Source organism: Pundamilia nyererei, unplaced genomic scaffold (assembly GCF_000239375.1).
Source record: "Pundamilia nyererei isolate P.nyererei 1_Seehausen unplaced genomic scaffold, PunNye1.0 scaffold00004, whole genome shotgun sequence".
NCBI lineage: Eukaryota > Metazoa > Chordata > Actinopteri > Cichliformes > Cichlidae > Pundamilia > Pundamilia nyererei.
This window is the reverse complement of record NW_005187405.1, coordinates 3594180-3621761: the sequence shown is the minus strand read 5'-3', so window position 1 is coordinate 3621761 and position 27582 is coordinate 3594180. Positions and strand designations below refer to the sequence as shown.

Sequence of the window (27582 nt, the reverse complement as noted above, 5' to 3'; positions counted from 1 at the left end):
TGCATATTCATTAATGAACAACAAATATGGTACAAAGCTAATAGCTGATAAAAACATCTTCATGTACAACTGATTATTTGGCCCATTCATGCATCTACTGTAGCTACATAAAGTCTGTACAAATGTGTTTTCATTGCCTGGCAACGCATTAAAATGACTCTTTCAGATTAACAACAGGTCTCACTGCTGCTATCAATCACCAGCATGCATCTCCACACGAACCCACATTTCCTGTTATGTGAAATGTCATTTGCTTACCTGCTTTGACCTGAGCCAAGGGGATGATCGGAAACTATGATCGGGAACCTGATGTTGAGGCAAAAGCTCAGATCGGTAAGTGAGGCAGAGCCTGCTTTTCATCCAGACAATTGGCCGTGATGGTAGCAGCACCATAATTCATGGCTAATGGTTTGGCTAGGGAGAGAAAAGGGGGGGGGGGGGGTGATGTGTTCTGCCTCTCCCAACAGGTCAGTCAGAAGCAGCAGCAGCAGTAGGCATGGGGAGGTGACACCAAGGAAGGAACAGGTTTTTGTCCTCCAGTCTACATTTCACTGGGTCTAACACTGCAAAGAATTAAAAAATTAATTCAATCTGTCATCTGAGACCATGGTTTGAAATATCAATTTTACAGAATTTTAAAAAGTATTAAAAATGTGTTAAAAGAGCATCACAGTTGGGTTCATATCTAGTTAGACAGTGAAAGCAGTAAAAGTTCTGGAGTTTTGAATTTGACAGAAACTCTAGCTATGCAAATTAAGCTCATTGTTATATAAGTATGAGAGGCGCCTTCATGAATGTAAAGAGGTTTTAGTTCAGGATGCAAACCTGTAACTCAAGAACAGAAAGGCCTGATTAAACTGCCAGGTGAAAATGGATGAACTTTAACTAAAAATAATGGGTAGAGTGTGCAGAGGGAAAGAATGACTGCAAATGGAACTGGGTCACTAATGTTCACTAATGATGCAAATTCTAATATTCATGAAACTAAATTTAGGGCATTAATCGCTGATCAGATTCAGTCAACTGCTGCAAAAGTGATAGCGTGGCGCCACACAACACAGGGGGATAGTGACAAACTGAACCAGGGGCTTCTTTAAGCAAAGAAATGTAACAATCTTAAAGCTTGGACGTCTTTTACTGTTTGCGAAACTGTAAGCAGAGAGACTCACTAACAAGCAGCAAAAAACAGCTGCAGAAAAGGCCTGGCAGAGCATCACAAAAAAATGCTGATTAAAGAAACTTAAAAAATGAAAACATTTCTGTCACTGCTAAACTTAATGTCACATATGTAAGCAGATATATAGATAGAACATTTTGGAAGACAAGTAACTGTATTCGTTTTATTGATTATTTGTTTATTTGCTTAGTTTTATCCACTACTTTTTGGCAGTTCAATGTGGTACAGGTGTAAGTGTGTGTGTGTGTGTGTGTGTGTGTGTGTGTGTGTGTGTGTGTGTGTGTGTGTGTGTGTGTGTATGAGACAGAAAAGCAGATACATACAAAGAGAAAGGAAGCAGGTAAGGTCAGCATAGTAGAGTACCATCTCCTGATAGTTCACCTGAAGAGCACTCTGTTTGTTTTTGATGTTCATGGGAAGACATGAGACACTGTACAATACTGTCTGTTTTTTATATTGCATCATTCTTTATCATTAAATTAATTAAATGGTGCATCCAATAAGCACATATTAAAATGCCATATTTGGATTTATTTATGATGAATACGAGTACATTGCTAAAACTCTTTTTTTTGCTTGTGAATTGTACAACAGAAACACAAAGGCAGGTATAGGGAGAGAGCATGGGGTGATCTGGCTAACCTTTCTTCCCTGTGCCTTTAAATCCAGTATAACTGTAATTGTGTGAAAATGTAAATGTAAAAATTTTATTAATATGTTGCATTTTAAATAAATGATCACACTTGAGCAACCAAACAGTAATTAAAAAATCCCTATGATGTTCCTACAGCTAGCTAGCTTATTAGCTAGGCTAGCTTAGCTACTTAGCTGCGATGATTCTAGTTGCTCCTTTAGCTGACCGATATAGACTATATTCAGCCATTCAAATAATATATTGAGTACACCTAAACTGAAAAGAATTATTTTATTGAAATGGAAAAACGTGAAGTATTAAATGTCTGCATATAATAACCAATTCATATTAACTGTCAGGCTAACTCCATTTTATTAATACAGCAGATCTAAAACAACAGAAATTAATCCAGCCTAAAGTGTTGGATCAGAAGAAGCTGAAAGCTTTGCAGAGTCCAAAGATGCCGAAGCTGGAGGAAAGCATACAAGCTAACAGCTTAAGCTAGTTAGCTGTAGAAGTAAAGATGGATTTCTTTGAAGAAGCTTAAAATAAGAATAATGACATTGGCCTGTTAAGTAACTTTGTATTAACAATTCAAAGCAAAAGCAGTTTCTTACTTTATTATTTTTATCAATATAGTCTAAGGAACACAGTCACTTACAGGCTTTAAATATCTAACACGATCTTATATAAGTAGTTTTGTTTTTTCGGTTTCTGTTATATAAAAACTGAAGATTATAAATTGAACTGGATCTTAGCAGAGGGTAAATACTCTACCAGACTGAACTGCAGCACTATTAAAACAAGAGGTTTCACTGCTGTGACACTAGATGTCAGTCTTTACAAAGCTGCTGCTTGTGGATTCTCTTCTTGCAGCCTGTCTCCTTTTTCAGCTGGCTGCTAGTCTTTTTTCGTTTTTGATGCAACAAAGTGTGGCCTTATTTCAGTGATCAGGAGCCCAAAGCACGCAGCACAGAGAAATACACATTTTAGAGACAGACTGCCCGTTCCCTGCAGGTACATGAACCAGAAGATGCTAAGTAGTTTCAAAGCATTTAGCAAAGGGTGACTGAAAGAAAAAGCTTTTCACCCCTCACATGTGGCTCCAAGGTCAAAGATACAAAGATACAGATTCAGAGTATCCAATTTCAAACCATAGCTAAGCACAGTTTTATATCTCCGTGCCACTCTTTTAACAACTCCATCTATTTCCCTAAAAATGCAATATTTTATGAGAAGATCATGGGTGCGTGGTTGAATTATTATCAGGAAAGATGATCTGAGCTATGTTTCCACATAAACTTAATCAGCCATGTCATCATTCTCACTCCATTTACGTAAATTGGAGATTTCATTATCGAACAGTTGGTGGTTAATGTGAACTTAATGGCAGTTAATGTGATTGTTGAGGTCATAATAGATCTAATTAACAACATGTCTAACAATGACAGGCCTGTGCAGACGAGCTGCTTCTGCTTGACTATTGTCATGAGGTTCAAGTGTCTGTCTGTGCTGAAATGTTGGGAACCTCTTCTCCGTTGCGTACCCCACTGACCTAGATTTCAATTGTTTTCGGCCCGAGACAATGGGGGGGAATGGTTTCATAACTGAACACAATACCTGGGAGTTTTTCAACACGATTGTTGTTAATGTCGCATTGTAGTGTGAGTTTGTGCTGTGCTGTGCATTGTGCGTTTTCTCAATGTAACCTGCTCAAGCAGCCAACCACAGAAAAGCCTGTGAACCCCTCAGTAAATCATTTGTGAACTGTTCAGCAGATGATGTGCATCCATGTGAATTTCTGCAGAGAAGCTAGTATATTCCTTGCTGCTTCTAACAGACCTCTCATATTTCCTCAATAAAACATTACTCTCCCGAGGAGAGTGGTGCTTTTAGTATCGATTGCAGAGAAATATATTTTAGTCAGTGCTTCACTGAAGGCCTGAGACAGATGTAGACCACTGAATAACCTTAAATGCCAACAGGTCCTAAAACTATACCAGCTACACTGATCTGTCCTGAAACCTGGGGAAGCTAACAATCTTAAAGTAGTCATTTATTCACTAGACCACAATCTGATCTTAATTTTGTTTGTTATGTGATAATAATAAAAAGCAGTTTTAAAAATACTGTTTAAATCCTGTCTTTATTGCGTCACAGAAAAGTGAAATTTCCGTCCACTGTCTGGTTGAGTGCTGGAGTTTTAATTTAATTTAATTAATTTAATTAAAGCCCAGAGCTGCTAGTCAAATGCTCTTGATTCACTGTTCATCAGCTTAGGTGAGCACCTCTATAAAAGCAGAGGCAGTTTGCTGGTCTAAAATATTCAAGTGTGTGCTAACACAACACTGAGTAGGAAATACTTCATTATTGATCTTAAATAGGAAGGGTTATAAGGCCATTTCCAAGCCATCTGAAGGCCATAATTCTATAGTGAGAAATAGTATTCACAAATGGAAAACATTCAAGAGAGTCGCCAGTTTTTCCAGGAGTGGACATCTCAGCATATTCACCCATGCAGTGTTCAGAGAAACTGCAAAACATGAGCCGTATCTCAGACTCTACATGCCTCAGTTAGCACGTTAAATGTTAAAGTTCATGACAGCAGTTAGAAAAAGACTGAACAAGCTTGTTTGGAAGGATTGTCAGCAGAAAGCCTCCTAAAGAGAAAAAAAAATGTCTTATGGATAGATGAGATCAAAGTGAAGATGTTTGGTCATGGTGCACAGTGCCACATTTGGAAAAGAAATCAAATACTGCGTACCAGCACAAATCACATCAGCTGTCAAGCACAGTAGAGGAGGGATGTTGATTTGGGCTTATTTTGCAGCCACAGCACTTTACAGTGTTAAACTAAAAGATTCTAGAGTCAAATGTGAGGCGTTCTGTCTGAGAGCTAAAGGTTGGCCCAAATTAAAATACAAAGGACAATGATCCCATGCACAGCAGCAAATCAGGCCTCAGCCTGATTGAAATACTGGAGATCTGTACATAGGTGAATGTCTGTAAAGCTCAATGAAAAGAAGCAACACTGAAAGGCACAGTGGGAAAAATTTCTACACAACCATGTGAGAGACTGATTCACACAGTGAATGATTGCTTCAAGTTGCTCATGAAGCTGGGGTGTGCTTAGTTTCTCACATGACTACACAGAGTCCTGCAAAGCTTCTTTCTTTCTTTCTTCTTTCACACTCATAGATCCCAATAACAACAAGCAGAATGACAAAACCTTTGCCTTAAACTGAAGATCCTGAAATGTGTCAAAGGAACCGTTGGAGAACAGAACATCACAGATGTAGAAGTTGGCAGGGGGAAAAAAGAGAGCGCTCCATGTTTGGTAGATAGATGAAGGAAGATTCATCAAAAGGCAAATTAATCAAAGGACATCAACAGCAAATGGGGAAGGGATGAAAGAGTGCCGCCCGTTTGTTCAGTCCCGCTCTGCTCCTCCCGAACCTGCTCTCTGATCTCATCATGCCGCACGAGTGCATACAGGGGGCTGGAGCACAATGAGTACCACAAAACATATGCACATTAACAAATGTCTAAGCAAAGCTTGAAAAAGAAGAAGTGCAATTAGCGCAGTTTGTTTAACTCAGAGTGGTTTTTAAAGTCTCGTGTTTTCATATTTGACTGTTTGCGGTTTTCCAGTATCAAAGTGTTTGAACTTCCGTAAGCAGAAGCTTTGAAACATAAACACACAGTCACACACTAACACATACTATATAATGCTGTCAGTGTGAACTGTCAGGGCTGGGTTGTGGCAGCAATGGACGGCCCTCTTTGATAATGCTCTGCTAGATTGGGCAGCCGCTCTTTTTATCATTCAGCCGGTTAGTTGGCTCAGAGTTGACTCCAATTTGTACTCCTCCTTTGGGTTTGTCAGCAGAGACCACTTTGTCCGTCCATCTAGACTGTGGCTCCATGTTGTCAGAACATGTTGAATTTTGTTTTTATTCAATATAATCACTCTTAAAAACTGCTAAAGTTGGTTGTTATACCCCATGAAGCTAAGGTAATGGGGGGAAAGCAACACAACTTGTTCAGTTTGAAAAAGGAGACATGAGGGTAAATTAGCCAATTAAATACATTTTTCTTACTAAGTAATCAAACAAAAGCTGCTATCACGATCAAAAGAAGAAAAGCCCAACAAAACCTAGAAGCTGATCAAAAGAGTAAGTCAAAACAGTTGAAAATTGCCAAAACACCCTCCTTGCCAAAACACACACACAGCTCACAAGCTGCAACACAAAGGCGCTCTAGTACTGGAGCTCGCCTCTCTGTGGCCTTAAGTACTCTGGCCTAATGGCTGGGTAGTCAGCTGTATAGTCACTGGTGGCACCTAAGGCTGGAAAAGCCTCATTCACAACCAGAAGTTAAAGCAGGCAACTCAGGTGGTACATGTGCAGTAGCTGGAGTTGGGTGAGAAATTAGCTCAATCAGTGGACCTTAACAGATTTGAGCTAAATGGTTAATAAATAAATAAATGACAAAAAGAAAACACTGACCACGAAAATAAATACATATCTGATTTAAAATGATCGGCAATGGTCAAAAGAAGTTATAGAAACAGCTGAAACAGCCCACTTAAAGTGTGGCAATCAGTTGAAATTGTTGATGGGATGGAAACTGCTACAAGTGTTTAAACTAGCTTAACAGCTAGCTGTTAAATTGATTAGCGTAGTAACAACAATTAGTAGACAAATGGTTTAACTCAAGCCAGTAGTTATGGATAAATGGTTGAAGCAGTTTTCTAACCACAACTGATAAATGGTAAGCTGATTATTTATTTCTAAACATAAAGTGTAAGTTAAAAGTAGAACAGCTTAAAAATAGATTAAATTAGTGAGCATGTTAGCTCCACTACAGGGATTTGGGACTATGCCTACATCAGATGAAACAGTATAGCTGTTTTTTCCAGATTTTAACAGCTGGAATAGCCTTAAAATGATTGTTCTCATCTTTAGATATCACTTAGCGACACTTAGCATTTATTGTTTATGCTCCTGAGTCTACACTGTACAACTGCAACTAATGACGTCACTTAACCACTGCCTTTATGCTGCATTAACCTTGTTTTTTTTAATAGGGGGCATAGTCCTGTTGATTTATTCATCTAATATTTTTCCATAACAGTTTTATACTGAAGAGGATTAGGGAAAAAAAAGTGGGCACGTCTTTTTTTTTTCTTTTCCTGAATTCTGAGATTAAAGTCAGAATTCTGACTTTTTTCTCAGATTTTTTTCCAGTGGCCCTAATCCTCTTCCGTAGTTTTATCCCTTACATTTCACAAAATCTTATTGCTTGCCCTGTGTGGCATTTTCTCAAAAACCTATAAATATTCATTTTAAAAAAGTTTATAATGTAACATGTCTATGTAGTAGGAAATTGTTCTGACTTTTAACGTGCCCGTATTGTTTTGGCAGGTGAGAATATCACCATAATCTACAACATAATTCAAGTTGTGGTCTTAATCAAGGATTTCTCTTTTTCTTTAAAAAATACATCATGTTCCTGAGCAGTCTTTTACTGTATCTTTATGTAACAAAAGCAAAGTTCAGCAGAGAAAGACAAAAGTGATGTGAACTGACAATATTTTAATGGGGGGGATAAAAGACTGTAAGTGATCAATGGAGGCGGCATCCAAGTGATGCCCGGAGGACAGCTTTGATGTGGCCATCCTCAGAGGGACGCCTGGGACAATGCCCTCTTTGAGGGGCATGGGCAATGGCAGACACTTCCCTCTCCCTCGCTCCTGCTCTCTCACACTCAGCCTCCCTCTGTTTCCTGCTTCCTCCTGCAATACTATGACTCTTTGGTTTAGATGCTTATACTCTGCATCATTTACTATCCTTAACTGTATAACTTTCTCTCTCTTTCTATCGCATTAATTCAGACAACACCCCCTTCCTCAAAGCCCAGCCAATCGCTCTTCTTCCCCCCCTCCTCTGTATCTCTCTCGCTCCCTCACTCGGTCTTCTTTCATAGAACCAAGCCTCTTTGTAATGTCCAGCCTTGGCAAGTTGCGCCCGATTTGCTGTCACAGTCTTAATGAATTCATCTGTTTGTGTATTGGCCATGGGAGCATTTCTCCCTCCCTCTCCCTCTCTTTCCTATCCTCTACCCCCTCCCTCTTGCTTGTGGTCCCCTGAGGGCTCTATATATACCAGGGACCACTCCAGGCATCTATTGTTCCTCTAAGTAAACTTACAGACAGATGCCCTGCACCACAGTTTGGGAAAGAGCCCAGAGAGTCAGGAGGAGGGAGACAGTAAGTGAATGCATAGAGCTGCCAGACAACAAGGACCTGGAAACACTGCAGACTCATCTCCAGCTCATCTGCATCCTCTTCAGTCGTTCTGTGTGTCTCTTGCCTGCCTGCTTCTTGCCACTGTGGAGTGGAGGTCTGATGCTCTGACAGCATGCCGCTGCTGGTGTCACTGCTGCTTATGGGGCTGGACTGCTTGCTGGGAGCCCCAACAGGAAGAGAGGTCTACAGGATGCCCCAGAGTGCTCTTAAAGGTAAAACTGACCCATCATTTCTCATTTATGGCAGTTTATGTTAAGAGTGGTCACAGCTGTAGCTATCTGTGACTATATTTAGGAGAGCTTATGTCAGATGTCTTCAGTAGCAAATGAGTCTCTTGCAGAAAACAAATAGTAATGCTTAAAGCATTAATACCTCTCAGTGAGTCAAACACAAGAAGAAACATCTGGGGATATTGCTAGTCTGAGTGAGATTCACCTTCAGTTTGGCATATGTACACATCTAATAAAAAAATCTAAAGTTTTGCTTTCATGGATTTTTAACTTCAATGCTTGAAAACAACACATTGTAAAGAGCACAAATGTAAATAATGAGTACTGACCAATTTCAGCACTACTCTTCAGGACCTGTTTGAAGCAGCAAACGGTTGTTTAAATTAATTTCATTTAGTGCTGTGTGACCTTTAAATCCTACAGTAGAGCACAGTGTTGAGGGGCCTCTGGCCTTCTCTGGTTGAGGTGCTGAGTACAGCAGAGCCTTCATGCAAGTGACTGGTGATGGCAGTGTGATTGGAACAAGGGACTATGGGTCCCAGCGGCCCCGGGGCTGCCAGCCTGTGCCCTTAGGGCCTGTCCCTGCCCACCAGCCTCTGCCCGCTCAGCCTTGGCCTTCTAATTAAATCTTCAATCAGTATTGTTGTTGTTACTGGCGTATCCTGTGATGTTTTGCGGCACAGAGGGGGGCAGCAGGGTCGGCGGCCCGATTGAAGTGTGTCTGTAGAAGACTCACCAGGGCGCTGAGCGTGAGCTAGCTTCCCCAAAATGCTGCCAATGAGCTCAAAGAGCAGCATGAGAAAAAAAGGGGGCTACTCACACACATACCAGAAAGCTGCACCAATTCATGTTAATGCTTACATACACTGTGTTCCCACAGCAAATGACTGTCTTCCTTATGATGACCTAGATGTCCTTCTTTTTAAAATCACTGCCACAAATTTCTCCTCAAAACAAAAATTGGGTCATTTTATTGATAATAATGCAAACAAGTCTCTGCATATGTGTTCAGGAAATAAAATCTCACAGTAGAACTGATTGAGTTTGAAATTCATCCCAGTGCAGTTCTGGAGCTTGGAAGCAAATATCAGCGTATGTCATTGCACATCGGCTTGGCTGATTTATGTTGCTCATCTGTATTTTCTTCTCTTTTCTTGCACCTTTCCTTTCTCTTCTTTTCTTTTTCTTCCTGTCCTTCCTGCAGCTCTGTCTGATCGGGGCACTGTTGTGCTGGAAGCAGCCATGGCCAGTGCTCTATCCACTCTTGAGCGTGCAACGTCTGAGAGAAGCCGGGCTGAAGCCAGCTGCCGGGGTTGTGTTCCCTGTCTGTTTCAGAACTGCGGACAGCTGTCAGGGTCCTGCTGTGAGTGCAACATCATGCTTACTTGCCTGTTCAATCCTGATCACCTTTTAGTCACATCGAGTCACCGCTCCACCACCGCTACATCTTGGTGTGTCTTAGATGTCCCCTTCTTGTCAACAGCGTCTTCTTCCAATGCTCTATCAGAGCCTAGCTGTGAGGTCATCAGTAAGGCCCAGAAGCTTCAAGGTGAGGCGGAGAGGAGCTGGGCTCTGAGTCAGGCCTGTGCGTACTATCAGCATCGCTGCCCACCTGGTGAGGTGGACACGGAGAGCTGCATCAGGGTCATGGGGGAGAGCTGCAGCGCTCGCGTCCTCCAGTGCAGCCTGCTCAACACAATGCAGAACCTGGAACCGGCTATGCAGACGCACGCACAGGGTGAGCGGAGACATCTTTTTACACACGCAGAGGCATTAGATTTAATTGCTTTGCATCGTTTTTCACCAGCGATGCCTGTTCTCTGTCCCAGCAGCAGTGTGCGGTCAGAGGTCAGCCACAGTGCAAAATGTTACGCAGCCTCGCTCCAGGATTGTGGGCGGCTCTCCTGCACCTCCAGGCAGCTGGCCCTGGCTGGTTAACCTGCAGCTGGATGGTGCCTTGATGTGTGGAGGGGTTCTGGTGGACAGCTCCTGGGTGGTCACTGCCGCACATTGTTTTGCTAGGTTAGTGTGCATGTGTGACTATTTTCTTTGCAAAGACAGATGAGATAGTAGTCAAATTCACAGCATTTAGCATTTGTTAAAACTGTCTTTTGACCTCTGCAGCAGCCGTAGCGAGAGCTACTGGACAGCTGTCGTAGGTGAGTTCGACATCACCAAGACTGACCCTGATGAACAGGTTCTCAAAGTGAATCGCGTCATCCCCCATCCGAAGGTAAAAATCCAAGTGCGGGATCATAGCTTTTAGTATTTTAATTAATCACCGATTTATTGATCAGGGGCAATAACAGGTCTGTCACGTCTCTGCAGTTCAACCCAAAGACATTTAACAATGATATAGCACTGGTGGAGCTGACTTCTCCAGTGGTCCTGTCTCAACACGTCACCCCAGTGTGTCTTCCTTCTGGTATGGAGCCCCCCACTGGCAGCCCGTGTCTGGTGGCAGGCTGGGGCTCCCTCTATGAAGGTGAGTTCAGTATCCTATAGACACACTGTGTCATGCTAGCCTCAACTTATTTTTGTATCCTACCAAATCAATAATGGTGTATTTTTGTCCACAGATGGCCCATCTGCTGATGTGGTGATGGAGGCCAAGGTGCCCCTGCTGCCTCAAAGCACCTGTAAGAGTGCTCTTGGCAAAGAACTGGTCACCAACACTATGCTTTGTGCTGGTTATCTTTCTGGAGGCATAGACTCTTGTCAGGTGGGCACATTAGAATTTCTGGGTTTTCTTTTTGAATTATCTTTATCAGTTACTGAAGTGGCACCACTTTAATTCATTGCAAACCATAAACTATCACCTGCAGGGAGATTCTGGCGGCCCCCTGATCTACCAGGACCGAATATCTGGTCGATTTCAACTCCATGGCATCACATCCTGGGGAGACGGCTGTGGAGAGAAAGGCAAGCCCGGTGTTTATACGCGGGTGTCTGCCTTCTCTGACTGGATTCAGGCAGAGATACAAAGTAAGTTGTGTATTTATATCAATATAAAGTAATCTGACATAACCTCGCTTTACCGTAAAAGTAAACTCATCTGAGTAATTTGAAAAGTATTATCAGTGGCTACTCCGCAATACTGACATGCTGCACTTCATCATGAAATCACCACTTCTACTTCTTCTTTTTAGAGTCATTTGGGAGCCGTGAGCCTACATGTCCAGAGCTTCTAAAGACAACTGAAATGACAGAAGAAGAACAGAGGTCAGAGTTCAGCTCTCTGTGTCGCTTCTATAAACTGACCTGTCCTTCCGGTCAGTCTGCCAGCGCTTGCAGCCGACTGGCCGAGGACAAATGCCTCACCCGCTTCAAGAAATGCCGTGAGTACTTTTATTTGAAACGCCTGGCAACAAATACCTGATATACTGTTTGCGCTGAGTTTTCTGATCTTTCGTTCTCTCTCCATCATCTAGAGTTGCACTCATTCTTGCAGACCCTGCTGGACTTGCTCCAGAGGGCCGAGGACTACATCAGGGACAAAGTGGACTTGACTTTCTTCACCCAGACTCTGCCTCAGCTTGTGGAGCATATCTACAGCACAGCTTTCACTCACACCAGAGAGAGGCGGGACCTAGGCCTGAGCCATAGTCTTAAACAGATTGAAGGTACATGACTGACAGAGGATGCCTGTCATGTTTTGCTGCTTGCTGCTGTAACAGGTGTTTTATTACTTGCAGAACAGCTAGGTGGTGCTGTGGTGCCAGCAGAAGAAGGCCCTTCTCCAGTTCCCCCAGCCTTGTTCACAGACGTCGGGGCGTTGGTGGATGACTGGGAGAAATATCTGAGAAGCATGGCCGATGATGTGGATGAACAAAACCCTGACACAGATATCTCCTCCAAAATCAGGAGGCAGGAGGACAACCTTTTCTTGCAGGTGCGCTGTTTAATGCTCAAGAATAAAGTGATGCATGGTTTATCTTACACAGACGACAATTTGAATTGTATTTGTGTTTAATTTAATGAATAACTGCATGTGTACAAAGTAAACTGTGGTTAATTACAGCACAATACAAATCCCAGTAAGATAAAACAATGAAAATCAAACCTAGTGAGGGTTAATGTGAGTTTCTTTCAGCTACGGCTTCACTTTGTTTCCATATGTTTTAATTTCAGCTTAATCTGAACATCAAAATCAATTTTTAATGTCTCCAGACACAGGACTCCTTTCTGCTGCAGCTCGAGGGAGAATATCAATCCATCATCTCAGCTCTGCGTTCCAAACTGGACTCCAGAGCTGCTCCTCCCATCCTGCACTTGGACACAGTCTACCTTCAGGAGGAGTCTCCGTCTGTCTTTACTCCATCCACTGGAGCGCCGGACCACACCCACCCACCCTCCTCTTCCTGGGTATCACAGAAGCCTTGGTCACTTCTGACAGCGTTCATAAATGATGTTAAGAATTTAAAGGCACAAAGTAGGATTGCCACAGAAGCAGGATCGCAGAGTGAAAGCTCATTTAGTGAAGAAGCTACTGCTAATGAAAAACGGAGAGGCGCGTCAGAGGATTTGACATTTTCTGAGAATGGAGACGGCACAGAGTCAACAACTGTTCTCCAGCCAGTCACTGAGAGCGCGCCCACAGAGACCGCTGACCTCAGACAGGCTGCTGTCAAGCCTTTAATTCTTTACAGAAAATACAGGAGCCTTGTTCACAGGAGGCAAACGACCGGCGCCAACATGAAAAGTGTGTGCCACATCTTTATTCAGACAAGTTTCATTACATATATTCCAAAATGCATGTGCTCAAGTGTGTTTGTTTCCCCCCTGTAGTTTGTCCTGGAGTGAGAGAGTCTTCACAGAAAGTCAGCCAAGTCAGAGACTCTTACAGCTGGGTGTTAAACATCCCGAGCAAGAATCTCCACATGAACTTCCAGGAGGTAAGTCCCAGTAAGATGCATGCAATATTCTTTTTGAAACAGCCTTTTAATGAGCTCTCTCCTTTCTTCAGGTGTTAGTTGATCTGGGCTCCAAGAATGACCGAGGACTTTACCAAGCGCGGGTCAGAGCTGTAGTTGGAGGACGACCTTTGACCTTCTACAGTCTTGTGGGCCTAGAAAACGATTCTTTCTACCGCAGCGTGCCGAGGATCATCGCTTTGGCACTGGAGGCTCTCAAGTCGTAACTGCTGCCAACGCTAAAAAGGAGAGATGATGGCAGAAAGCCTCTCCAAGTCAACTGAGAAGCTTTTAACAGACAGATGCGTTGAAAGCGCGCACAGACTTTACTTCTTGCCTCTGCTGTTTCCTGACTCTAAACGAAAAACATGAATGTATCAACCCACTTACTGACCACCAGTCACACCACAAGCTTTTGTATGTGGTTGTAGACGCAGCCTTGTCTAACGTATGAACCCGAACAAAAATGATAAGTTATTCATATTGTCTTTTACAAAGGTTGAGCCTCTTGTAAAGCCACATACGCGCTATATATATTATGTAATGTTTATTCTTGTAATATTTATTTGTATAGAGAAAAGTATTTGTATTTTTGTAAAAAAACAAAACAAAAATTAAGGTCTATAAATAAAAAAGTTATTAATGTTATGGGATGCTGTGTTTATTGTAAGGAAAGATTGAGTTAGCAGTAATGCAGCTTCTGATCTTCCCGTCTTTGTGACCCCACATTCATTGGTTTCACCCTTTGAGCAGAGCTTTACGGTCAGTGCAGCAGCTGTTACTGTGGTGACAAGAACCTCCGTGATTGCTCTTCTTAAGATGGGTAATTTTAACAGGATCCAGAAATACACCACCCTCTAGAGTCTCTTATTGTCTGTCATTATCCACAACTGGCAAGTTTAAAGGAAGTGGCACTCTTTGAGCAGCAAACAGGCCCCCATTATTGCTTTGTGTTGACTTTTGCTTCTCTAATCCTGTATTTGAGTCTTTAAACAATCGGCTGAATTAAGCCGGTACTTAACGTTGTGATCACAGACAGGTAATTTCCCAGAAAAGGAACATACAGGGGCAAGACAGCTGAGTAAACACAGATACATACCTCTGTTACATCACATTAACTCCTGCTTTTGACCTGCGTGCTTAAGTGTGTGTATTTTTGTGACAAACATGCACGTACACACACACAAGTCATGACAGGACACAAATGTGCTGGCATCCAGTGCCTGGCCACTCATCACAGACGCTGTGCTGTAAATGGACAAGACTTCCCACCTGTTGTCTTCTCTGCTGTTTGTCAGTTTTTTTTTGTTTCTGGCTTGTTGTGCTCTTTCTCTCTTTAACACCAGATCTGTCTAATCCCTCTGTTGTAAAGAATAGATTTAACTGAGACTATAAAACTGAGAGTTTTAGATATCAGTGCTGGGCCGAGTGTGCTTTGAGTTCATTACAGAGAATTACGTTCATGTAACTGAGCAACAATAGACAGGTGCACCGAACAGAATTATAATGCGACATGTTTAACACTGGAGGGCAGCCATGGACAGAGTACAATGCTCAAACTATGGGTGTGTGTCTGTGTGACAGCTGGCTATGCCGTGCTGGAAATCCACTTTTGGATTTTACCCTAACAATCACCCAGTCACCAACCCCCAACCTTCAGCCTTCCCGTCAACCCGAGCTTCGACCTCTGGTGGGAAGCACACACGGGTGCCCGAGTCCGTGCGTGTCACATTAGTGGTTGAGGGTTTGTCTGGGACAGCACTGCACAAAGACACGCTGATGGACTTTGGAGCTCCGTGCACTCTGCCACTCTTTATTGGAGTGTTGGTGTTTTGTGCCACAGGTAGGAACACTAAGGAGCCACTGCACAGTTTGAGGGAAGCAGTTTGGGTTTCTTGTTGCTGTGATTTGCATGCTGTTGTTTTTGAAGACCAAAGATGCTGCTGAGTGTTGCTTAGAAACAATATGCTTTTTTTTTTTTTAGCAGTCTATTATTTTCACTAATTCTCACTGTGTTTGCATTCAAACAAAATGCAGTACACTGAAAAGCACTGATCACCAGACTGTACAGACCATGTGTTGTTGGCATTTTCACTGGTAAATCTCAAAACATCTGTTCTATCTAAAAGATCTAATATACATTTGTCAGTGCACACAGTCCCACTCATTTTGTTATGCTGATACTATACATGTGTTCTCCTTCACAGTCGACTATTAGTCTGGTAACTACATTTTTAAAAAATTATTGAATATTTGAAATATACATTTTAATAGTCATTACTACTTTGTTTTCTCGGGCACCAAAGGACAATTAAAAGCTTTCCTCCATAAGACAGTTTGAAATTGTTTTTAATAACTTTTTTCGTTTTTTTGTTATTTTTCCAGTTTGTTAGTAAACTGAAATAATCTTTTGTGCGCTGGTGGTTTTTACAAAACAAATATTTGTATAATGTAGTTGTCTCTTCATTGATCATTTGATTATTACGACAAAGTTTCTCTGGGAAATTAAACTTTGTCAAAACATTCACGAGAGACTGTTTTTACCCGTGCACTTCAGCAGTTTTTTTGTTGGGCTTCCATAACGTTGGGGAGATGAAAGAAGTAAGTAGAGATACCTAATCTTCTGGCTTAATAAGTTCTGAAGCCTACATTTCCCATCATGCAGCTCAATAGCATTTTTAATCAAATGCCCATACCTCCTATATACTAACTTCTTTCATCCAGTTTTTAAAGCAGGCTGTTTGTTAATAATTTTGCCACAAATCGAAACCGCGGTAACCATGTTGTAATCTCAAACGTCACAGTAGAGCTGATGCAACTATGGAGCAAATATTCCTTATGACGAGCAGACAATGCAAGAGATACGATCGAAAAGCTGCGGGCATCATCACATAAACATAAAAATCTCTACACAAGACTTCTGGACTTATTTCAGCACGGATGCTACATCTGCTTCACTTCATAGAAGTTCCATTGTGTCCCCTTGCATTTGTGTCTCTAACAAGTTAAAAAAAAAATCAGATGTACTGGAAGACATCTGGACGTGCCTGAGAAGATCTTGACCAGAAGATCAGTCGAATTCAAATCTTTTACAACTTACTATCTTTATTTGCTGATTCCCACAGCTTTTTGGATTGTCTGGCTATTTTACCTGCTATAAAAATGCGCAGATCGACCCTTTAAATCAACCTGCTTTGTCGTGGCTGTTCATGTTCTTGTGCGCAGCCTCGGCAGCCAACCTTGAAAGGGAGCTGTTTAAGGATTTGATGAAGGGCTACAACAAGAACGTTCGGCCCATGGAGAAGAGTGGAGACATCACTAAAGTCTCCATCAAGATGACGCTCACCAACCTCATCTCTCTGGTGAGTAGAGCTTGTCCTGGTGCGAATGATTAGCCAGTGATGACCCTGACCAAAACCCTAATTCTCACATTAGACAATCAGGATACATCATTTTTATTTTTATTAAATTATTCTCCCAAGCCATGAGCAAAGTCTAACTGACACACATCAAAAATGTAATATTTTCGTCTTCAAAACGTAGGACAGGCTAGGGTTAGAGTTGGGTTATCATCTATAATGACCTCAGAGGGTTATTGTCTATGGTTGCAATGTTTACCAAACTGTGTCCTCAGAATGAAAAGGAGGAGGCCCTGACCACCAACGTCTGGATCGAAATGGTAACTTTTGGAGGTCCATTTTTTGGCTTCTTTCAAAAATACCCAGTTTATGCATTCGAAAAGAAGTCAAACCTGCAGTGTTTCTGTGTGTAGCAATGGTGCGACTACAGGCTGAGATGGGACCAGTCACCCAGGTCAGCTCTGTATGGGAACATCACCTCTAGTCTGCGTGTCCCCTCCAAAAGCATCTGGTTGCCTGACATTGTACTGGAGAACAAGTGAGTGAATCCACCTTCAGATATGAATTTTCCATTGAGATATGAGTTTTAATGGTTAGGCAGCCATCATGATACGTCTCTGAGGACTTTTTTGGGCTGTTAGTTGAAGCATTCTAAAATATTAATTAACAATAAATTCATTTTCAGGATAAATGGGAACATTAAAAATGCATTCATACAATCACCCATCAAATCATAGTTGATTCTGATATTTGTTTATTCAGGAGACCTGTGGGTTAAATCAGGTTTCTCTGGACTAACCAGTCTGCTTAAAGCCTTGTAAATGCACCTAAAGTACTTTGAAAGTAAACCAAACAACATGTGGGAGGCGAAGAAAGCATTCACCAAAGATGTAGCAGGCTTTTTTAAACAAAACTTCGGTTCTGTTTTCTTTGAGCTGCACCAACCCTAGTGAAAGGTAAACATTACATCGTGTTTCTAAAATCTCCTTTCCTCTGTGCTCGCCCAGGAGAAGCACAGTGGTGCAAAAATGGAAGCAAAGGGCAGAGTTTAGGTAAAAGAAGTCATGAGTGAACTTCAGATAGTGCTTTCAGGTTCTGCACTCTCACACTGTTAGAGGCAGATTTAGTTTTTAATACTATTGCAACCATTTAAAAACACATATTATCACATTATGATGACAGATGTATTTGTTTCCAGGTAAAGTTTCTCTTATCTAAGATAAATCTACAAGCCTGTAGGTGTGAAATTTACATGAATGAGGCCTGATGTGTGCATGCGTGCACGAATGTATGCAATAAACTGCAGATAAACCATACACCATCTTTCTCATCTTCCTTCTGGTCCGTAGCATTGATGGACATTTTGAGGTAGCTCTTTACTGCAATGCACTGGTGTCTCCTGATGGCTGTGTGTACTGGCTGCCTCCTGCTATTTACCACAGCGCCTGTGCCATCACTGTGAACTATTTTCCCTTCGACTGGCAGAACTGCACCATGGTCTTCCGGTAAGAGATCAGATGGGACTTGATCTGTACAAAACGCAAGCAATCACAAGTCTGTCACCCCCAACCGGTCAAGGGAGATGGTTGTCCCTCCCCCAGCCTGGTGCTGCCGGAGGTATTTTGTTAAAAGGGAGTTTTGCCTTCGAACTGTCACCAAGTGCTTGCTCATCGGGGGTTTTCTCATTGCTGGGGTTTTCTCTGTATTATTATAGGCTCAACCCTTTATGTAATTTCTTCTTATGTAAATAAAATTGAACTAAAGGCCAATGCATGACATGTAAAAAGAATCCAGAGTGTCTAAATCAACAGCAATCAGCTTCCTTCAGTCATGTTACCTTCTTGCTCTTGAAGGTGTTGACTGGTCGACTCTGACCGCATGTTCTGTGCCATGTGTTCAGCTCGCAGACTTACAGCGCCAATGAGATCGAGCTGGTTCTCACAAAAGAAGATGACGTCACATTAGAGTGGGTGGATATCGACCCAGAGGCCTTTACAGGTATTTGAAGAATAGATTTGAAATTAGTGAACACAATAAAGACATCCATTGGTTCATATAAAGAAGAAGAAACTTTTTTTCTTGTGATAAAAGACTATTAAAGACTTTTATTTTGTGTTTTTTAGAGAATGGAGAGTGGATTATCAGACACAGACCAGCCAAGAAGGTGATCAACACTCAGTACACCAAAGATGACCTGGAGTATCAGGAGCTGGTCTTCTTTCTTATCATTCAGAGGAAGCCTGTCTTCTACATCATTAACATTATTGCTCCCTGTGTCCTCTTCTCCTCCCTCGGCCTGCTAGTCTACTACTTACCTGCCAAAGGTTCTTCTTCTTACTTTGTGTAAAGTGTGATCATAAACCCATCAGGCATAACATCATGACTATCTGCCTAGTACTGTGGTGGTCCATCTTTTGCTGGACTCCACTAGAGCCCTGAAGGTGTGCTCTGGTATCTGGCACCAAGATGTTAGCAACAGATCCTTTAGTCCTAAAATGTTTCATGGCAGGGCCTCCATGAATTGGACTTGTTTGTCCAGTACATCCTGCAGATCCTCGACTGGACTGAGATCTGGGGAATTTGGAGGCCAAGTCAACACCTCAAACCTGTTCTTGTGCTCCTCAAAGTATTCCTGAAACAGTTGTGTCAGGAAGCACTATCCTGCTGAACGAGGCCACAGCCATCAGGGGGATACTGTTTCCATGAAAGCTTTTTCATGGTCTGCAACAATCTTTACATAGGTGGTATGTGTCAAAGTAACATCCACATGGATGGCAGGACCCAAGGTTTCCCAGCAGAACATTGCTCAAAGCATAACACTGCCTCCACCAGTTCACCTTCTTCCCATAGTGCATCTTGGTGCCAGGTGTTTCCCAGGTAAGTGATGCACACACACCCGGCCGTCCACGTGATGTAAAAGAAAAAGTGATTCATCACACATGGCCACCTTTTTCTATTGCTCTGTGATCCAGTTCTGACTTGCACATGCCCATTAGACTGGGGGCATCATGCAGCTATGCAATGCTTCTTCCTTTTAAAAGGGAGTTTTGCCTTCCCACTGGCACCAAGTGCTTGCTCATAGGGCGTTGTCTGATTGTTGGGGTTTTCTTTGTATAATTGCAGGGTCTTTACAATTAAAGCACATTGAGGCGACTGTTGTTGTAATTGCAATATAAATAAAATGTATTTGAATTGAACTGTAAGGAATTTTGGAGTGAATATGTAGGTCTGAAGCCCCATATGCAACAAGCTACAATGGACTGTGCATTCTAACACTTTTCTATCAGAACCAGCATGAACTTCTTCTGCAGTTTGAACTACAGGAGCTCGTCTGCTGGATTGGACCCCACGAGCCAGCCTTTGCTGCCCATGTGTCAGTGAGCCTTGGCTGCCTATGACCTTGTTGCTGGTTCACCACTGTTTCTTCCCTGGACCACATTTGGTCTGCAGACCAGTAACAACTCATAAGAGCTGCAAAATATGAGATGCTCTGACCCAGTCGTTTAGCCATCACAATTTGGCCCTTGTCAAACTTGCTCAAATCCTCATGCTTGCACATTTTTCCTGCTTCTAACCTCAACTTTGAAGACAAAAAGATTACTTGGTCCCTAATATAGCCCATCCACTAACAGGTGCCATGATGAAGACATAATTAGTGTTATTCACTTTACCTGTCATAATGTTGTGCCTGTTGATGTATGTAGACAGTGAGTCAGGATTTTATTCATACTTTGACCTATGATCATAGAAATACAGTGACGATCTAGCCGTTGATGCATACATTAGGTCAAAACTGCACCACCCTGACTGAGTGCTGGTTTTGGTTTTACAGCTGGTGGTCAGAAGTGCACCATGTCTATTGTGACTCTTCTGGGCCAGACTGTGTTCCTCTTCCTCATTGCTAAGAAGGTTCCAGAGACTTCTCAAGCGGTGCCTCTTATTGGAAAGTAAGCGGCTGACTTTCAGATTTCAGCTCAGAGTTTTAGGTTTGTGTTGAAAATGATACGAACATTTGACCGCAGGTATCTGATGTTTGTGATGTCGGTGACCACCATGGTAGTGATAAACAGTGTCGTAGTCCTCAACGTATCCCTGAGAACCCCAAACACTCACAAAATGGCAGACAAAGTCCGGAAGGTGAGGCTGTGTCTGAATCATTTGAATATCTTTTAAAGCTGCTCAATGAAGGGAACACGTCTATTTAGCTGTGATTTCATCTTAAACACCGTGTCACCCTCAGATCTTCCTAAACATCCTGCCTCGCCTACTTAGGATGCAGATGCAACCCTGGACACCAAACGCCGGCCATGCATCAGAAATGAGAAATGGTGAAACTGTGTCTGCAGGCAGGAATGGTGTCCACCTGGTTCCCTGCCGTCGCCGCAGCTCTATCACTGTCATCACTAAGGCGGAGGAATACGTAATGAAAACAGCTCGGTCTGAGCTCATGTTTGACAAACTCAGAGGGAGAAATGGATTGATGAAATCAGTGCTGGAGAAGCTACGTAAGTATTTGAAAGAGTTTGTTACACATTCTTTTTAAATTATTTGTAAAACTTTTGACAGTTTAGGTTATCCTTTGAAATGCATAAATATAACACATAAATATATGGCTCCAGATGATGGGCTGGAGGGGGGTACAGCACAGCACCTTGTTAATAGTCTAGCAAAGGCCAGTCCAGAGCTGAAGCAGTGTGTGGCCTCCTGCAAACACATCGCTGAGACTGCAAGACAGCAGAATGACTTCCAGAGTGTATGCTTAACCATTTTACTCTTTGCACATTTGCAATGGACATTTAGATGAGGTCTTAGTTGGGAATGCCAGAGCTAATAGCAATGTATCATCTCACTCAACCTCAGGAAAATGAAGAATGGTTCCTGGTTGCCCGTGTCATCGACAGGGTCTGCTTTATTGTCATGGTGTTGGTGTTTTTTATCGGCACTATTGGCATCTTCTTGATGGGCCACTTCAACCAGCCGCCCTCTACACCTTTTCCTGGGGATCCAAAGAAGTATCTCCCGCCACTACACAACATTACTGCTGTAGCAGGAATGGAAACAAACGCCTTAGGGTGAACCAGGGAGAAAATGTTTGATGTTATCACTTTAGCCAGAGTGAGAATCTGACAGCCTTCATTAGTGATCTTTCACTAATGACTATGATACAAAGAATGGAGAAGATGCAGCTGTATGTGTTTTCTGCACAGGTGCCTGCTGTGGGGCTGCGGACGATCACAGAAGCAAGTACAATCCACTGCACCATTGTGTGAATGCATTCTGTGTCAGCTGTCCTGGCTGTTGAGATTGTTTGTGTTGCATTTAATGCTGTAGAAGATGGTCTCCTTACTTACATCTCAGTGTTTGCTCTAAGTGCTGTTCATTTTTAACAAAACTATGGGCACAAGCCACGAGACATGGTGTCGACCACAGATTTCATTCGTTGTACGAGAATCTTTCTTTTTATCAATAAAAGCATTTTAATTGTATGATTTTTGTGACTGAGTCCTTTTTGAGGCCAGTGGAAAGTTTCGGCCCCCACCCCTCCACTCCCAAACCTGCCACTGAAGCACAAATATCCTGCACAGCCCCCCTCCTCTGGAAGCATTTCAATTACATGACTGAGTGGTGCCTTTCTACCCCAACAAAAGGCAGATCCGGCTGGTTGGGATGGAAACAGAGTCGTTTTGAGATGGAGCTGAAGTCCGAAAACACTCACAAAGCCAAACACTGCTATGTGAATAGCCACACAAACACACGGGGGGTAAGAAGGCTTAGTCCCTCCAGATAATGATAACTCATGAAGGCTCGCCTGGTTTCTTGCTCGTAACACTTAGATGATCCGAGTCTGTGGAGGTTGAACACTGATGGTAAGCAGGCCTGTGATGCTCTTTTGTGCTGTTTTCTTTCTTTCTAATCTCTTATTGGAAATACATGATAAGTAAAGGCTCCAGGAAGATCTTAGCCAGTATAGAAACTCTTGAGCTATCAATGTTTATACAAGGGAGCTTCGGTTTGATGCTGTGAGCTGCTACTCGCAGCTGCAGGCTGGGTGAGACAGGAATATTAGCATGTGATCTGAATGTGAAGAAGTATTACGCTGGCTACTATTGCAAGGAGGATGTTAATATTGATACCAGGGAACTGCCAAGAAACACAGTACAGGAGAAGGAAAGCTCCTTTTTTCCCCTATCAAACTTTTGATCACAACATAAAAATTTATAAAATTTTAAATTACAAGCTTACATGATAAAGATCTATTTGCTATGATTTTGAGACCGTTTTAGTGGATCTTTTATCATTTTGTCAGATTAATATTTAGTATTTAAGGCACAACACCAGCTCCAAAAAGTTGTGATGCAATTGTTTGAAAATCTGATAAACCTACATTTTCTTAACAATAGAACAATGAAAACATATCAAACGTTTAAACTGAGAAAATGGCTCCGAAAACTGGGGTGGGCAAAAGGCTGGGAAAGTAAGTGGTACTCAAAGGAAACAGCTGGAGGAACATTTTACAACTAATTAGGTTAATTGCACCATTAAACAAAAATATGACAAAGATCCAGCAGTGCTGAGCAGATATGATCGTAGCTTTTCTAAAAGTGCAGCAGGTGGTCTTCTCAGTACCCAGATGTCTACCGGCTGTTATTAAAAGAAGGGGGGATGCTACACAGGGTAAACATGGCCCTGCTCACAGCTTTTTTAATACATGTGGCTGCCATGTTCTGTTTTTATTTACATTTTACACACTTTCACAACTTTTGGGGGAATTTGGTTTGTAAATAATGAAAGATGTGTGTGGATTTTCTTCTTTAAGCACCTATACTTTATTTAAGTAACTTGCTTGCAGCCTATAGACTGGGTATGAGTTAAAGCATCCATCCTTCAAATGTTTTCTTTAAGGTTTCGGTATGATTCATTTTTTAGTTTGAGACCATGTCAGCCGTGATCAATCAGCCTCTTCCCTTTGGACGACTTGAGCGAGAGAAGCACATTCACATGGTCTTCAGGGCTTTTCACAACCGCTGTGGACCCTCTTGTGAGTGGCAGACTCAAAGCACTCCACCCAAATCCCACCAAATGCCTCCTGACCTGGAATCTGAAGAGCAGCTTTTGGGCCAGACTGCTGAGAATGGCTTGATTCAGCCACCTGTGAAGAAGACTGGTAGTGCAGTGAGATCATGCTTTATGTCTGTGCTGGAAACTGCTAGTGAGATTCATATCACTGCCAAGCCAGAGCTGCAAGGTGAGGAGGACTACTTTTTTCTTTTACATAAAACAGGACTCTTGTTTAGATGTGTGTGCGTTAAGAAAATACCACATCCTGACTGCAGGTCCTCAGTGTGTTTCTAGGAGGATCTATAACATCACTACAGAAGGCAACAGGTCACAGTCATTTGTGGCTGTGGAAGGTATTTGTCCCGTTCCACCACGTGTCTTACTCTTATAACTACTGATGTTTTTCAGCATATTCTCAGCATTTGTTCTCTTCTCCCTCCTCTTAGAGAGCTCCTGTGTGTGTCTGCAGTGCTGTGGTCCAGCTCGGGCCTACACCCTGAAAGGCTTTGACAGTGAGGGCAGTCAGGTCTTTTATTTTGAAAGGCCCCTAAGGGTGGACGCCTGTTGCCTCGGCTGCTGCCTGATGGAGATGAGAGCGTACACACCTCAAAACCATCTCATTGGCACCGTACATCAGCGGTAGGAAACTTGTTCATTCCTTGGTGTATATATGTTCCTACTAAACACTGATGAGTTTGTTTCCTTATGTTGCTCAGTAGTTCTAAACTACATGTGATCAAGCCACACTTAGGCTTATATAACTCACTTCTGTTGTTATAATGAGAGTGAATATATAAAGTAGGTAAAGTTAGTGGTGAAGATTTATATTAAGGAGACATACTTCATACATGAGCCTCTTTAGCTTCTCTGAGAAATCTAATGAACTGAATTTTACAAACTACTGGCCTTTGGTTAATGGGTTAACAAAAATTATAAACATAAATATAATTATGTCTGAAGGAGTCCACAGAAGTCTTTAGTCTGCACTCATTCATTTCAGTTTTATTTATATAGTGCCAATTTACAACAACAGTCACCTCAAAGCACTTTACATTGTAGGGTAAAGACCCAACAATATTAGAAAGAAACCCTAACGAGCAGATGACCCCCTTGTGAGCAAGCAGTTGGGCGACACAGGGAAGGAAAAGCTCTCTCTTAAAAGGGAGAAACCTCTGGGAGAACCTGGCTCAGAGTCCAGCCCTAACTATAAGTTGATTAGAAAGGAACATTTTAAACCTCAATCTGCTCTATTAGGGTTATATGGTACTATGATGTCTTTCAGATAAAAGGGGGCCTGATTATTCAAGATCTTGTATGTGATCAGAAAGATTTTAAATTTGATTCAGAATTTAACAGGGAGCCAATGAAGAGAAACCAGTATGGGAGAAATATTCTTTCTCTTTCTAGTCCCTGTCAGTACCTAGGTCCTGTCATCATTTTGGATCAACTGAAGGCTTTTCAGGGAACTTTTAGAAGAATCTGATAATAATGGGTTACAGCAGTCCAGCCTAGAAGTAAGGAACTAGTCTGGATAAAATGGTTGTTTTGTGGATCATTTGAGTTTGAAGAATAACATTCACATAGTATATTTTTTTATTATTATTATTACTATAATTTTACATTTTTAATTTGGGTGAACAAACACCAGTAGCATTTTATACTGTCAGACTAAACACTTTGCATGTGAGCCTTTTTCCATGTCATTCAAGGCCTGGGACCACATTGGCCTACCCTAGATGCTCAGGCCTGTCTGTAAATAGCAGTCGGGGCCTTTCCTGTTCTGAACAGCCTGAGTGTAATATAAACCTGGGATGGTTAATGCACAGCACAGCTGTCTGCACACCAAAAACACACCAACAGAGCTGGCGTGGGCTCGTAGGGGAAGGAATGCGACATCCTTCCTAATGGGAATGTTGGCCAATGGCATGGCAGGCTCACGGCTCTTCTGTCGTCAACCCAAAATACTTCCTTCTTCATCTGGCCTAAATCTGACTCCAGGGTTAGCGGGGGTGTCTTTGTGTGTCAAATTTAGAGTTTTCCAGAAGCGACAGTCGGTGAAGTTGTGCCCAATTAGGACTGGCCTGGCAGAGGTTTCAGTGACCAGAGTTCGACTTGGTATAAATATTCTCTCAGTTGTGCTCTAATAAAGCATGTCCCAAATTGAACTCTTCTGACACTGAGCAAACAATTGCTTTGGTGCTGCAGAATCATGACAGCTGAAAATGCAATCATCCAACCATCAAGACTGGGCTGCGCTTCTGTGTGAAGCACTGGCCAGTCTCTTTGCCAGGAGGCTTAGTGCACGGTTACTGAGTTGCTGTGTGTTGGTGACCATGTTTTCAGGTGGAGCATGTTTACGCCCCTCCTGGAGGTCTGCGCTTCAGGAGGGGCGTCTACCATCAGAATCCAGGGCTCCTGCTGTCCATGCCGTTGTTTCTCCAACCAACAATTCCAGGTAGGAATATTTATAACTCATAAAAGTATATGTGTGACTGAAAAGTGTAACATTGCAGTAGTGCTTTCATGCGGTTTTAAATTATACACTAGATTGTCTCCAACATTGGTGAGGAGATAGGCACGATATGGAAGAAGTGGCCTGGCTTCAACGAAGAACACAACATGGACCATGAATACTTTGGGCTGGAGGGTGAGTTCTACCTCAGTAAATTACATTTCTAATTTGTCTTTGACAGGATGCTAGAGAACATTTACCTTTCCCAAAGTTTAGTTTCGGACCAAGTTTACTTTAATCGACCTCTTCAGATCTGATACTTTTATTTACTGAACAGATAAGAAACGTGACTGAAAGAAAAACAACAGACCAATATAATAAAGCACACTCACCGGATACCTTATTAGGTGCACCTCGCTAGTACTAAACTGCAGTATATTTTGCCTTCAGAGGTGCTTTAAGTCTTTGTGCCAGAGACTCGACAAGTTGCTGCAAACACCCCTCAGAGACTTTGGTCTATCATGACATGACAGTATCACACAGTTGGAACAGAAGTTTTGGCTGCATATTCATGATGTGAATCTCCTTTTCCATCACATCCCAAAGTTACTCCATTACATTGAGGCCTGGTGACTGGAGGCCATTGGAGCACAGTGAGCTCACTGTCACATTAAAAACAAAACAAAACAAAAAAACAAACAGTTTGCACTTTCAGACATGGTGCCATCAGAAGATGTGTACACTGTGCTTATAAAGGGATGGACGCAGTCAGAAACAATACTCAGGTAGGCTGTGGTGTTTAAATGCTGTTTATACTAAGTCCAAAGAGTGCCAAGAAAATATTTGGCACACCATTACACCACCAGGAGCCTGAACCATTTATACAAGGCAAGATGGATCGATGACTCCACACTGTTCATTTTAAATTCTGAAACAACTGAATGTTGCAGCAGAAATCAACAACATTCAGTTTTATTCATAGCACCAAACCTCAACAACAGTCACCTCAATGCACTTCTTCTTCATAGCTGACAGGAGTGGCACCCAGTGTGGTCTGCTGTAGCTCTGCTAGGTATGCAAGAGCATGCCTGATGTATTGTGCATTCAGACACTGTCTTCTGCATACGTTGGCTGCAACTCTGTTTAGAAAAGTGCTATATAACTTTAATAATAAAGTTAGTATTATTTGACTTTGTGTTGCCTTCCTGTCAGCTTGAAGCAATCTGCTCATTCTCCTCTGACATCTTGCATCAACAAGGCACTTTTGACTTTAACGTCAGTGGATCGTCTTCATCACAACCACATGCCTAAAAGCTTCGAGCTGCTGGCATGTGATTAGTAGGGGTGGGGGAAAAAATCGATACTGTGTAGTATCGTGATATTTTGTTTGCTAATAATGTATCGATACAGGGACAGCAGAAATCGATATTTTGTTACAAAAAAAGTTT

The 27582-nt window shown here is 42.2% G+C and overlaps 3 protein-coding genes across 3 annotated transcripts in view; all 3 read left to right on the top strand.

Annotated features, from left to right (window-relative positions):
• Window positions 1-8023: 8023 nt before the first annotated feature.
• Window positions 8024-13787, top strand: prss56 (serine protease 56). The gene is made up of 14 exons (XM_005721221.1): window positions 8024-8333; window positions 9556-9714; window positions 9835-10089; window positions 10184-10373; window positions 10476-10584; window positions 10680-10836; window positions 10931-11073; window positions 11177-11336; window positions 11501-11689; window positions 11783-11974; window positions 12047-12243; window positions 12522-13053; window positions 13140-13246; window positions 13318-13787. The coding sequence occupies exons 1-14, from the start codon at window positions 8234-8236 to the stop codon at window positions 13489-13491; spliced, it is 2664 nt and encodes an 887-aa protein (XP_005721278.1). The 5' UTR covers window positions 8024-8233; the 3' UTR covers window positions 13492-13787.
• A 1115-nt stretch (window positions 13788-14902) lies between these two features.
• On the top strand, window positions 14903-22067 carry chrng (cholinergic receptor, nicotinic, gamma). The gene is made up of 12 exons (XM_005721220.1): window positions 14903-15107; window positions 16490-16626; window positions 16899-16943; window positions 17037-17161; window positions 17973-18128; window positions 18524-18621; window positions 18747-18947; window positions 20456-20570; window positions 20646-20760; window positions 20864-21128; window positions 21243-21376; window positions 21484-22067. Exons 1-12 carry the CDS (start codon window positions 15044-15046, stop codon window positions 21697-21699), a joined length of 1671 nt encoding a protein of 556 aa, XP_005721277.1. The 5' UTR covers window positions 14903-15043; the 3' UTR covers window positions 21700-22067.
• Window positions 22068-22427: 360 nt separating this feature from the next.
• LOC102208933 (phospholipid scramblase 1) overlaps window positions 22428-27582 on the top strand; it is a 7350-nt gene continuing 2195 nt past the window's right edge. The window contains exons 1-6 of the mRNA XM_005721217.2: window positions 22428-22490; window positions 23551-23869; window positions 23958-24035; window positions 24129-24321; window positions 26026-26137; window positions 26230-26329. Of these exons, the coding sequence (XP_005721274.1) occupies window positions 22488-22490; window positions 23551-23869; window positions 23958-24035; window positions 24129-24321; window positions 26026-26137; window positions 26230-26329 (805 nt within the window). The 5' untranslated portion in view covers window positions 22428-22487. The remainder of the gene's footprint in view (window positions 22491-23550; window positions 23870-23957; window positions 24036-24128; window positions 24322-26025; window positions 26138-26229; window positions 26330-27582) is intronic.

Coding starts and splice junctions, on each gene's coding strand:
- prss56 (XM_005721221.1), top strand. CDS start 8,234: ATGCCGCTGCTGGTGTCACTGCTGCTTATGGGGCTGGACTGCTTGCTG. Junction 10,585..10,679: donor GCGTCATCCCCCATCCGAAG/GTAAAAATCCAA, acceptor ACGTCTCTGCAG/TTCAACCCAAAGACATTTAA. Junction 11,074..11,176: donor GAGGCATAGACTCTTGTCAG/GTGGGCACATTA, acceptor TATCACCTGCAG/GGAGATTCTGGCGGCCCCCT.
- chrng (XM_005721220.1), top strand. CDS start 15,044: ATGGACTTTGGAGCTCCGTGCACTCTGCCACTCTTTATTGGAGTGTTG. Junction 16,627..16,898: donor TCACCAACCTCATCTCTCTG/GTGAGTAGAGCT, acceptor CTGTGTCCTCAG/AATGAAAAGGAGGAGGCCCT. Junction 18,948..20,455: donor CTACTACTTACCTGCCAAAG/GTTCTTCTTCTT, acceptor TTGGTTTTACAG/CTGGTGGTCAGAAGTGCACC.